This window comes from Mustela nivalis (assembly GCF_964662115.1).
Source record: "Mustela nivalis genome assembly, chromosome: 7".
Lineage (NCBI taxonomy): Eukaryota > Metazoa > Chordata > Mammalia > Carnivora > Mustelidae > Mustela > Mustela nivalis.
This window is the reverse complement of record NC_139026.1, coordinates 37,764,014-37,777,607: the sequence shown is the minus strand read 5'-3', so window position 1 is coordinate 37,777,607 and position 13,594 is coordinate 37,764,014. Positions and strand designations below refer to the sequence as shown.

The following is a 13,594-nucleotide window of genomic DNA, read 5'->3' as shown; positions in this document are numbered from 1 at the left end:
TAAGTACAGAATCTGGTGGTTATTCGTTTTCCTGCAGGCACATAACATCTGACCTCACTGGCCCTCCCTCCCCTGGTAGTGAGTGGAGGCAGAGCACAAGGAGAGGCCATCTGAGGCAAACAGGTCACCCGTTCTTCCTTGGTGAGCCTATTCACAAAGAGGGATTCCTGGGCTCGGGTCATCTGAACCATGAGCAAAGAAGAGAGAGGTTTTGTGGTCTGTTTCTCAGGAGAGTTGGCATTTGTCCATCCCCATCTGGAGTAGAGGGAAGAGCCAAATGACTTGGTACTGTACCAATCTCTTCAGAAAGGGAAGAGGTTGAAAGAACAGGTGTCTGTGCGTGGGAGAATAAAGGCAGGTAGAAACCAGGTCCTAGAGCAGATGAGTGAGGAAGACATTTTAGTAAAAAGGACAAGGGAAATATCACCTTTATGATGGTAAAATAATTGAAACCTACAACATCACTTGATTAATTGTGATATGATTACGACTCAAGGGTGCATGGCTGATTAGATAAAGCTGCATCCTAATTTTGTTTCACAGGCTTGCAGTTGACGCTCTTTTTTTTTTTTTTTTTTTAAGAATATCTAGTTACTGTCACCTTTGACTTTTTAGTTCAACAATGATTGATTGATTTACTGGTCTAATTTCATTACAAAACTCAAGAAATTTTCTCCCACCTTCTCTTATTGTATTGAAGTAAATATGGTTGGAATTAACTAAGAGGCCTTTGACTGATTTGGAAATAATTTTATTATATATAACTTTCCTGTTACAAAGCTGTTCATGGTAATATGATTTGGATTGTCTTCCATATGACCTTGGCTGGCTTATTTTAGGACAATAAGCCTCATACCCCCTGTTTTATGGGTCTCCTCAGAGTGACAGCAGTTCATTGAGTATGAAAGGAAAGATCCTCATTCCTTGGTTTAGAAATCATTGTTGGAGCGTCTGGGTGGCTCCTTTTGTTTGTTAGTGTCAAACTCTTGGTTTCAGCTCAGGTGGTGATCTCAGGGTTGCAGTTGAGTCTCTGGTCAAGCTCCAAGCTCAGTGGGGAGTTTGCTTGAGTTTCCCTCCCTCTTCCTTTGCCCCTCCCCCTCTTCAAATAAATAAATCTGAAAAGAAAAGAAATCACTATGGATTAAAGAAATGGAAAGTAATATAGTGAAAAGTGTCATATAAAAATGGTTCAGATATTGGCTCTCCTTATTAGCTGAAGTACCTCAGGGCAAGTGACTTAACCACTTGGAATCTTAGCTTCCTCTTTTTATTTGTTATTTATTTTTTTTAAGATTTTTATTTATTTGACAGACAGAGATCACAAGTAGTCAGAGAGGTAGGCAGAGAGGGAAGAAGAAGCAGGCTCCCTGCTGAGCAAAGAGCCCAGTGCGGGGCTCGATCCGAGGACCCTGGGATCATGACACGAGCTGAAGGCAGAGGCTTTAACTCACTGAGCCACCCAGGCGCCCTCAGCTTCCTCTTTTTAAAGTGTATCTACAAATGTCTATTTCATGGGGGTCGAGTACGTGCAGTGTACCAGTCATGTGGTGTTAATGTTTGGGACACTGTGTTAAGCTACAAGTGGGGGGCACTATAAAATACATTTATAACAACAGAATCTGCCTGTGGGACTGTCACTAGGATTAGGTGAGTTAGTGCTGTATTTAAAGTGGTTGGAATAGTGGCTGGGCCAAGGAGGCACTCAAAAATATTAGTTTTTGCTGTTTGTGTTTTTTTTAAAATTTCTCTATGAGAGAGTTAATCAAGTACTTGCAGTTCATTGAGATGGATCCTCTAGTAAAGGTTTTTTACAAATTTCTATGGGGAATGTGGGACATAAAAGATTGCATTAATTTGAGTCTTAAATGGTGAGGAGTTGTTTGGGCTGAGCTGGGGAGGAGCAGGGTTTTCCAGGCAGAGGAGAAATGACGATGATGCCAGGGAACGTGGAGAGAAGTGTGGGATGGGGGAGCCGAGACTCTCGGACTCTGTTGTCTGAAAGGAAGAAATCTAAATGAGTTAATGCAGCATTTACATAGGTTCACTTGGTCACCTTTATTCAATAATTGAGTGTCTGCTGTATGTTAGACTTCAGGACACAACCATCAAGATATTCATGCCTTCCTGAATGGAGTGTGAAGTCTAATGGACAATGTATACATTAAATAAGGAATTACAGTGCTGTGCTAGAGGAGCTGTGAGAGCGAAAGCAGAGAAGGAAAATAATGGGATCATTTTTACTCGAGAGAAGAGGCAAGAATCCGGAATTCTTGACTTCTATGTAAATTTTTTTTAAAGATTTTATTTTATTATTTATTTGACAGACAGAGATTACAAGTAGGCAGAGAGGCAGGCAGAGAGAGAGGAGGGGAAGCAGGTTCCCTGCTGAGCAGAGAGCCCGAGGTGGGGCTTGATCCCAGGACCCTGGGATCAGGACCTGAGCCGAAGGCAGAGGCTTTAACCCACTGAACCACCCAGATGCCCCTCTATGTAAATTTTGATAGCAATGAATTATAACATTTTAAAGAATATTCAGAAAACACTTCATATTTTCTATTTTTTTTAAGATTTTTATTTATTTATTTATTTGACAGACAGAGAGCACAAGTAGGCAGAGAGGCAGGCAAAGAGAGAGGAGGAAGCAGGCTCCCTGCTGAGCGGAGAGCCCGATGTGGGGCTCGATCCCAGGACCCTGAGATCAGGACCTGAGCTGAAGGCAGAGGCTTAACCCACTGAGCCACCCAGGCGCCCCATATATTTTCTATTTTTAATAGTTACCTGTGTTTATTATTTTATTTTAAATTAGTATATTAGTTATATTATTATAATTTCAATTTTCTTTATTAGTAGTATTTTATTGTTGATGAAATAAATTCTTGAGAAAAGAGTTTAAGCATATTGAAATATTTTTCTATATATTTATATTAAGGGTATTGGAATATGTATCATAAATTTTCAAATCAAAATATTTTGAAAATACACTAACAATAATTATCCCTTGAGATTATAATATTTAATTGTTCTATTCATAGATATTTTAAGATACTTTTTTATGGGATGACCTTTCAAGAAGGAAATAACACATTAAAGGACACTAACATTTAAATATACTATTAATAAAAAATGTGAAACACTTGATATAGTGACTTTTTATTCAAAACACATCTTAACTCTCAGGATTTTAAATTTAAGCACTTACATAAGGAGCTTTTTTTTTTTTTTTTAAGATTTTATTTATTTGACAGAGATCACAAGTAGGCAGAGAGGCAGGCAGAAAGAGAGAAGGGAGGAAGCAGGCTCCCTGCTAAGCAGAGAACCCGATGGGGCTCAATCCCAGGACCCTGGGATCATGACCTGAGCTGAAGGCAGAGGCTTAACCCACTGAGCCACCCAGTCTCCCCCATAAGGAGCGTTTGATTATTCTCTCTGTCCTGCAACAGAAAAGGTTATCCATTTCATAATTTACTCTTTTATTGAAAATTTTTTAGGCCCTATGGATTTTTTTCTCTTAAGTAGCAAATACCAAAAAAAGGGCCCTCACATATTCTTTAAATGTTGTTTTCACAATAGCTCACTGTTCCCGGAAATTTAAGCTTGTGTTTATCTTTTATTGTGCTAAGCAATAACAAACAGTTAAAAATATTGCAACTGATCACTTGCTGGCATTTCATTTACTCTTATGATCTGCAAGGTACTGTGTGAAAAAGAGAGAGCAAAAGATTAGATCCACCCCCTCCATAAGTCAGAGAGAACATGCCTGTGGCAGTGGTAACAAATATAGATGGTGGTGAATATAACAAGATTTCTGATTCTTAAAAAACTGAAACTAAATAGCATTTACTTCTTCATCGGAAGAATGGCAGAGCACAAAGGAAAATGTTATGTTCCTGAAAGCTGTCCGTGTATCTGGAAAGATTGGGAGTACCTCTCAGGAGAAGTGATTGCTACACCATGTTATACCTGGTAATGAGATCCATTTATTTCAAAACATTTTTCCTAAGCAATTGTATTAGTTTCGATCATCTTATAGTTAATGTGACTGACTTGAGAAAACACTAAATCAAGCCTGAGTAAATAAGATTTTAAAGGCATTCAGGAGTTGGTAGAAAGCTATTCCTACAGGGGAATCATACCATTATTTTGAGGCATATTTCTTTAGCCCAGGGGGAAAAAAAAACAAACCGTGAAATGTGAAAACTTGAAAATTTAATAAGGATAAGAATATCTCAAATTTATAAGAAATTAATAAATGCACCAAAGAGAAGATCACATTTAATATAAGGTCTTATGTTTGGATATAAGCCAAAACAATCCCATAAAACAAAATTGAAATATAATTTCTTTAAAATGTGGGAAAAAAAAAACCAAGCTCATGAACAATGTCACATGTAGTATATTTAAACTGATCCAAATATAGGAGATGGCATTATGGGTTTTTTTGCTCCCATCAAGGCTATGTTCAATAATTTATTCTGTCTTCTGCTTTCAGGTGAACGAAGTAACAATTTTTAGGCTTGATTGTGCTCTCTGATAATATATTTAAGCAAAGTGATAAACATAGGCCTAATTTGTCAATGTAATAAATGTTATTGAACCAATTGGCATATAACTAAGGGCTCTTGGCTCAGTGAATGTTCTTGAATACAAAGCTTACAATGTTTTTACCACTTGCAAAACTCTAATTAGAGCCAAACGTCTTAGAGAGATAACTGGTGTTATTTTTGGCTAGTGTTTGTCGACGAGGGATGTTCAATTGCACCTACTATCCATGCCCGGCTGTGTGTACAATATATGGGGACCGGCATTATCATTCTTTTGACGGACTGGAATATGACTATATCAGTGATTGCCAGGTATTTCTGATAAAGGTATGTCACAATTAGGTACTTTTATTTGCCCTTGTGTAAAAGCTTAATGTAAAAAACAAGTATGCCAATATATGATACATCAAATCCACATGCCATTAATAAAACCTACAAAAGTGATAGCAATTTTAAACATTTCACATTTCACTTTGACTCATAAATTTTATTATTTAATAGGAGGTGGGCTAATTTTTTTTTTTTTTAGAGATTTTATTTATTTCTTTGACAGAGAGGGATCACAAGTAGGCAGAGAAGCAGGCAGAGAAGGCGGGTTGGGGGGGGGGGGAAGCAGACTCCCTGCTGAGAAGAGAGCCCAAAGTGGGGCTCAATGAGATGGGCTACTTCTTAAACTTTCTCTGCTTCTGTTTTCTAATTTGCAAAATGGGGATAATAATTGTACCTGTATCCTGGGGTAGTCTTTAGGATTAAATAAGATAAAATTATGTAAAGCTTTTAGACAGTGCTTGATGTATAGTAAGTGTTCAATAAATGCCAACCATTTTTATTTTTATGGGCTTAGTTTGGTGAATATAAATATAAGACATTAAACCATGCACTGAATAATATGTATTGTTCATGATTATAGCAAGAAAGAGACATTATTCTTAATTCTAGATACATTATCTTGATGATATACTATAGTCAACCCTGGGCTTAGTGTACCCGATAAAATCCTTAAAATTTCTCATATGCTTAATGCATTTGGGTTTTCTTTATACCTGCATTTTATTTAGACATCACTGACCCCAGAATTAAATTTCTAAATATAAAAATGTTAACTTTAGAAAGAAGTTGTACAAGAATAAACAAAATAACATCTTTTCTTCCAGTAAGGTAACCTGTGATTATCTTGAATGCATGTCTTATTTCTGGGTAAGGCTTTTATGTTAATAGAGGTGTGTGTGTGTGTGTGTGTGTGTGTGTGTGTGTGTGTGTGTGTGATCCTGTTCTTTAAAGCATGTATCAACAAAGTAGACACATTCCTATTTTGTATCAGTTCTATTAAATTAAAAAAAAAAGGTGAAATCCCTTGTGTTCTAAACTTAAACAACTCCTGCTTATGTTTTAAACCATTAAATTTCCCATTTGATACTATCCTCAGCTTCCACTAGGAACAATTTCAAGTTTCATAAAGAATAAATCCAGATTTGTCCAAGAAAATTCTGAAGTTGAGAAGATTGGAATCATGCCTTACATTTTTTTCCCTCCCCAACTCATTTTGCAAAATGCTGAGCATTTGGCGAACTCTTACTAACTACTTATTTGAGCTCTATGCTCTGCCTGGCTTTTCCTCAACCCCTCATTTGTCTTCACAGTAGAGAAATCATAGTGTTTACCAGTCTATTTTAAAACAATGATTGTGCAGAAAACATTTCAAGTAGAATATTTGTCTCAACTCTGATTTTTGGTTAAGTGAAAGTATGTGCTTGTGTTTGTTGCTGAATGATAATAGCAGCCTTAAAAAAAAACTGTATATGTATGTATATATGTATTCATTTATTTCTGGTGCTTCACTGTAAGAGTATCATTCCATTTAGCAGGCAAGAGCCATTAAAGTTTGACTTTTAGACTTTTAAAACCTGACTCCTATCATAACTTTAATTTGCTACTATATTCTTCTGTTAAAAATCAATATCTCATGTTCAATTTCAAATTTTAATAAGATATGCTTGTCTGTGTATGAGAAGATATGTCACAGGAAATAGTCTTCCAATCTCTTAGTAAGCAATGAAATTTAGATCCTGAATTTAATATCTAGATTAAGATCTGTCATTAGGATTCATGTGGTAAGATTAAAGTCTATATTTTTAAGTTCTGGAATTGCTTTTTTTTTTTTTTTTTTTTTTTTTTTTTACCAAAATAGAAGTATTTTTCCTTTTGGTACTTTAACAATGTTCTTTAAAAAAGAAAGCGTTTACAAAAGACAGACTTCAGAATATAAGTTTCACGGATTTCAATTTAGTAATTAAAGAGAAGAAAAACTACTATTAATAATTAATTAGAATTATACTAGAGAATTATTTACTATATTATAATGGACATTTTTATGAAAATCAGTAAAACCAGTACCAGGCCCCAAAATAATTAGGATAATTTGATCAACATATACTTGGTAAGTCAAGAAATAAGTTACTTGATCATGGAGCAGATAATTATTTCATATCCAAGATGAATTAGTGGTTAACAATGCAGCCTAATTTTCATGGGTTTGAAATCTTTTCATGCTGGATAGTAAAATTCTCAATGCTTAAGGTTTTGCTTTGTTTTTTTCCCTGTTTCAATTTTTCTTCCGTAATTTTTTTATTTGGTTTGGTTTGGTTTGGTTTTGATTTCTTTGTTTACTCTACACACCTAGCTTTCTCTTTTTGGGGAAGAATAAGCATTTCCTTTGAGAAGGATAGAATTGCTGCTTGCCCTTTCATTTAATTACTACTTTTTCATGGACAAGAATAATTTCTGTGAAGTACAGATTTAATTCTCTCTTCCATGTCAAACAGTTCTCTTTCCTCCTTCCTTGATTACAAATAATTCTAGGTTTTATTTTTGTTATGTGTAATACATTTTTATCTGGTGAAACTTAGGACCTTCTGGTGGATCCAGCAACCTCATCCATAAACATGTCTCTTCATTTGCCAATTAGACTTCTAAAAATTAATACTTATTCAGCTTTACTTTATAAGTAACTTGACCGTCACATTCAAAGAGATATGGAAGTCCCCCCACCCCCAATCTCTGGATTGTGGCATTCTCATTGTAATCTAGTTTTAGGTACAAAGTAAGTACTTACAATATCTTTGTTGAAGCTCGTCAAACTTTAAAAATCCAGGTTCTCTGATATTTTATTTATTTTGGAGGCTGTTTACCCTTTCCTGTATTAGCATATGGAATATACAGCACATTGTTTTTTAAGTGGTTTGAAGCACATTTAAGACAAAGTTATAACCAGAAGTAAGACTTGTTTAACAGTAAAAAGAGATGAGGAACCAAATGACATCTTGACCTAGGCTGTAAACTCAAAAAGAGAGAACACTGGGTATCTTCGGCAAAAATAGGAAATACAATATTCTAACTACCCAGATTCAGAGGCTACTTCTCTATTACTACTGTATTACTACTCTGTATTACTATCTGTAACTCTGCTTCTATCTAATCTATGATAAGCCCCAATCACTGCTCGACTTCTTCTTATAATTTGTTCCAGATTAGGTTTTCAACCTTTTCTTCAGGTGAGATCTTAAACGTTTGGTGCTCTCCTTAAGCCGCTGAAAATGCTTCTAATTTCATCACTCTCCATCATTTGTCCCATTAATGTTTCTGGTTTGCCTTCTTGTGTCAGGCCCTTGATTGAGGAGTGCAAGTATGATGATCACCAAAAATAAAGATGGGCCTTGCCTCTGAACATGAGGCTGGGGTGTGGTGGAGGGGGGGTTAGTCATTAATCACCTAATCACAAAACTCATAAAATTTCAACTACAAAAGTCAATGATGACCTGAATGCAAAACCTCATTAAACTTTTAAAAGTTTATCTTTTTTTTTTCCTTTAATGTAGCTTGTGCTTTGTCATTCTGCTGCCTCTGCTGGTCCCTTGTCTCTGATCACTCCTCAATATCTTCTGATGGTTCCTTTCTTCAAGAGTTTCTTAGAACATAGGGCTTACAGGTTCCATGCTTCCATGTTTGTTTCCTCTGCAAATCTCTAAGTAAGGAACAAACTGAGATCCTAAAAACATTAGAGAGTTTATATAAAAGTATTTCTTTTAAAAGTGATAAGTATGCTATCTTTCACTTTCTCTTCCTGTGGCCATCCTAACATTGACTGGAAATTTTATTCCCTATTACAAAAATCTTTTGATTTTTTTTAAATATTTTATTTGTTTATTTGACAGAGAGCTAGAGAGAGAGCACAAGTAAGTAGAGCGGCAGGGAGAGGGGGAGAGAAAGAAGCAGGCTCTCTGCTGAGTAGGGAGCCTGATGCGGGGCTCGATCCCAGGACTCTGGAATCATGACCCAAGCCGAAGGCAGCTGCTTAACCAACTGAGCCACCCGGGCGCCCCTCTTTTGATATTTTTGACTGACTTCCTGTTCAGCAAATTCTGATCGTCTCCAATCTTTATTTCCACTTCAGTCCCACAGAAGAAAAACTACTCTAAAATGATCTTATAGTTACAAACTCAGGAGATGGGCAGCCAATTTAAAATTTTCTCCAAGTAGTAATCATTTACACGTATTTGCCGTCTCTAAACTAATCATTTTTATTCCCTGAAATGAGGTTCTTAGTGTGGTTTGTCTTCCAGGTGCAGTTTTTATTAATATTCTTTGTGTGACAACCATGCTGAGGACAAAGGAATCAGAGACAAAAAGACAACAACTTAGACCTTTATTAATAGTATAATATACCTTGTCTATAATACAGTGGATATTTTTAATGCACATCAGTTTTTTTATAGTTTCCTAAACATTTTTATATCAGGAAAATCAGAAACATTTATAATGAAATTAAACTGTATGATAAAAATATAAAGAAAATTCCCTATCATTTCTGATACATTAATGTTGCCAAAGCTAAAATGGAAGTGAAAAATACATTACTTTTATTTAATTTTTAAAATTATATGAACAAAACATTATAGACAACCCTGGGGTATTTTTTAATCTATTTCAGTAAGAAGATGAAAATCTTGGAGTTTATGGAATTAATTATGTGCCATTTTTTTTTTTTTTTTTGAGAGAGAGAGAGAGCACGAGTGGAGTAGGTGGGAGGGGCAGAAGGAGGAGGAAAGAGAATAAAGAGAATCTTAAGCAGACCCCATACCCAGTGCAGAGCCCCATTCAGGGCTCGATTTCAGGACCCTGAGATCATGACCTGAGCCAAAATCAAAAGTTGAATGCTTAACTGACTGAACCACCCAGGCACCTCTGTCAGTATCTTTTCAAAAAATTAGCATTTAATTAATTTTCTACTTTATCCATGTAAACTAACTCTTAAATATTGTATCATTATTAAAAATTTCAGGGAAGATGATTGTGATATTTTATCCATAAGTTTGATCTCCATTATTAATCTTAGATATTAAGGTTCAATATTTACTTTGCATTGTAATAGTTTACCTACTTAGATAATACACCCTTTATATTAAACCTTCTAAAACATTCAGTAGTACAATGATAGCATAGGTTTTCCAGTAATTATTTTTGTACCTTTTTTTCTTTCTCTTTCCCTTCCTTCCTTCCTTCCTTTTTTTCTTTCTTTCCTTCTTACTTCCTTCCTTTTCTTTCTTTCTTTCTTTCTTTCTTTCTTTCTTTCTTTCTTTCTTTCTTCTTTCTTTTGTATTTAAATGTACACTCTGTGCTAGGAGCTGTTAAGGGTACAATTATTAAAGACATTAGCTTACCCTCAATTGTTTTATGTTTAGGGGAGTCATTAATAAACAAAAAGCTAGCAGGCTGGGATAAATGAAAACTTTCTTGTGGGAATGTAACTAATTTTGACTAGAGAAAGAATAAGCAGCAAAGTTTCATGGAAGGGGTAGGAATTGGTACTGGAGTATTTCAGCCCATTATAACCCACCTTTTTTTCAGTGTATTTTCAGGCAGAGTTCCTTGGTAATGAAACACCTCAGGATGGTTTTCTTCTCATGGCATCCTGGTTAAGCACCTGCTGTTTCAGGGAACCAACAGTAGTGTGTCCTGTGGTAATCCTCGTGTAAAACCCCAAGGGAAATACCATCCCAAGGAAATTTTTGAACAAGACTATACACCTCACAAAGGTGACAGCTGAAGGCTGGTTTTGCCTCCCAAGCAGCAGGAGTTCATGGATGTTTTGTTGTCATTCATGCCACAGGGACAATTTCTGTGTGATTGCTCTACTCTCTTCTTTCTCAGGCTTGCTTATATAACTCTCTTTTCTGTATTTTTTATCTTTGCATCAGTTCAATCATTGTTTCTGCTTCCTTATATTTTAAGCTTGCTCTCTTCTGTTCAGCAGCCTTCTACCTTTTATCCTCTTTCTATTTACCTTCAAATCTTACTACAAAAAACTTTTAAAAAACCCATCATTTTCCAGTTCAAGCATGAGAGATAATCTAATAGGCAAGAGTTGTCTTTTCATGCTTTCATTAAATTCCATTGGCTCGAGTTGGCACCATGACTGTATCAGTCTAGCTCAGTGGCTTAGCTGCATCCCAGCAAGATCACCTCTTCTGTGTCATTGTGTGAGGAGAATGAGTTCTCAAGCAATCTCATAAGAAGCCACAGTAACCAGAAGGTCATTTTGATGCACCAGAAGATTCTAATTTAGAGAAAGTACTATTGACAAAATTTCCAGATTATGTTAATCCTGTTACTAAAGAAAAAGGTGGACCCAGAGGCACAGAACCTACCCAATATGCAATTGGAAATGTAAAAGATGCTGTATTGATTTTAAAGCCACATATTATTAACTTCATGACAGGTTTCATGACCACTGTCAAATATAGAGATAAAATTTGGTGGCATGAAAGCATTTATGGTCTTTATATCCACCAAAGACTAAAGAAAAAAAAAAAAACCTGAAGACTACCAACAACTGATGTAGCAGCAATGGAAATGCATCATTCAGATCTCCTTTTATGGGAAGCAGAGTTGACTGAGAACCTCAGGTGTTACCTCACAGAATCCTCCACTAGGTTTCTGCTGAAGCCACACTTCCCCCAGCTGTTCTTAGCCAACGAATGAGTATGGGGGGGCTGCAGTAAATGAGTATGCTGGCCCACTCCCCTGATGGGTGACATTGGGTCAAGGACGCCCCATTAGCCTCCCCAGAATTTTGTTGGTACAGTGCTGCTGTTAAAGACTCTTCCTACCCAGTCCTCCTTTTTACTCTTTCCCCATCACAGGTGTCAGATTCTGCCTACTTTGCCCCTTTAAAGTTCAACACATCTCCCCAATAAATCTCTTTCATATAAAAACAAAAACAAAAAAAAAAAACCCAGCAGAACTCTTTTGACCCATTGGTGAATGTACTGCTTTGGGACCTAAAACATGGCTTCCTGAGGCTACTGTATTAACAAGGACTTTGTGTGGGATACTTACCCTTAAAAGGGTAGGGGCTATGACAGGTGCTTAGATTGACTGACATTCGAGTAAAATAATATTCTACCTTGAGAGGTGCTGACATTTTGTTTTAGAATCACTTGGGAGAATATTTTCCATAAATGTTTGCAGTACCTCAGAATAAAGGGTTTGAGGAATCCATGTGGTACACTGATGTTGACCTTTTCCCTCTAGCTTTATAATCATTACTTATGTTGCTTAGCAACTCTGTAGCATTATCTCCAAACCTCATATTAACTTGAAATACAATAGAAATGAAAATTATAGAAATGTGACTCTTAGGAATTGATATTTTTTCAAGTTACTGTCAGCAATAACATGATATTACAAGGCAGACTATACAATATAGAATATTTTGTGGCATTTCTGAGTTTAATATAAAGACTAATCTAACACCGAGGAACTTTAATTAATAACAATAGAAATGTAATGGTAATAGAAAGCCTTTCAGCTGGCTTTTCACATCCCTTAATCTAAACAACATTTCTCAAAAGGAAGAACAAAACCAAACCCTGAATTATATATTTTTTCTTTGAAAATCATTCATAAAGGCACAAAATGTGGCATGATTTTTTTGAGTAGTACAATGCCATAATCATCTTAATGATCTTTATTATTCCCTTTTCAAAATTGGGGCAATGCTTTGCAAAATGATTGTTTAAGAAGAAGTAAAAGCTTTCAGTTCTTATGCAGGAAGGAAGGAAAAATGGGTCACAGAGGGACACATTAATTACTTTGTCAACACCATTCATTGAAAACCTATCCTCTTGGCACTAGGCTATAATAATTACTTATAAGACAGAAAGAATTTGGCCAAACCAAAAGAAATATTGAGCCAGTGTTCATATTGCTGGTGATATGAAAAACTAAGTGGAGAGAATTTATAAGACATGTATGATTTGCAGATATTTAAAGACTTTTTCACTTTGAAAATAAACACTGACCTGTATACCTAAAAATGAAAAGAATTCAGGAAATGTGTGGGCCTTTGAAAATTGAACATAGAGTTCAAAGAAAGTTCTCTCTGTTGAAATCCTCACCTTCCACAAGTTAGTGAAAGCCCTCTTAGAGCAGTGTGTCTTTTAACTTTTGGAGGGATAAGGACCACTTCAAAAATCTAATGAAAACCATGGACTTTCTTCTTAGAAAAATACAGATCATCAAAAAACATTTTGCGATGAATTTCCAGGGTCTGTAGAGCCACAGAAGCCCACCTGAGGAAACTGATAGCAAAAAAAGAAACCCCGATTCAGAGAATGTGCTCTTAGCAGGTGCAGTTGGGAGTGGCTGCAGGAAGGTGGGGGTGCGGGTGGAGGGGGTCCAGTGCAGAGTGTACAGGGCTAAATAACATTCTCCCAAATGAAGAACTCCCTATAACTTAACGATTGACTTCTCTGCTCAATCATTGCTAAACACTTCCTAATTTCTCTGCAAGTACCATAACAACAATAACAAGACAAGATTAGGATTTGGAACTTTGTCTCTGCTCTTATTTAACCAAGTGACCTTGGACAATCAGTTAATCCTACTTCACTTCACTTCCTGCGCTGTCAAGTGGAGATAATATTTAACTTAAAAATTATCTTAAAAATTAAATATCATATGCAATGTTCAAAGGAAGCCCTCAAATGATATGT

General features: G+C 36.0%; 1 protein-coding gene across 2 annotated transcripts in view; it reads left to right on the top strand.

Annotated features, from left to right (window-relative positions):
* OTOGL (otogelin like) overlaps positions 1–13,594 on the top strand; it is a gene marked incomplete at its 5' end in the record, with an annotated part of 379,802 nt that overhangs the window by 302,482 nt on the left and 63,726 nt on the right. For both annotated transcript variants that reach the window (XM_082742761.1, XM_082742762.1), the window contains 2 exons: positions 3,856–3,963; positions 4,730–4,868. In XM_082742761.1, the coding sequence (XP_082598887.1) occupies positions 3,856–3,963; positions 4,730–4,868 (247 nt within the window). The remainder of the gene's footprint in view (positions 1–3,855; positions 3,964–4,729; positions 4,869–13,594) is intronic.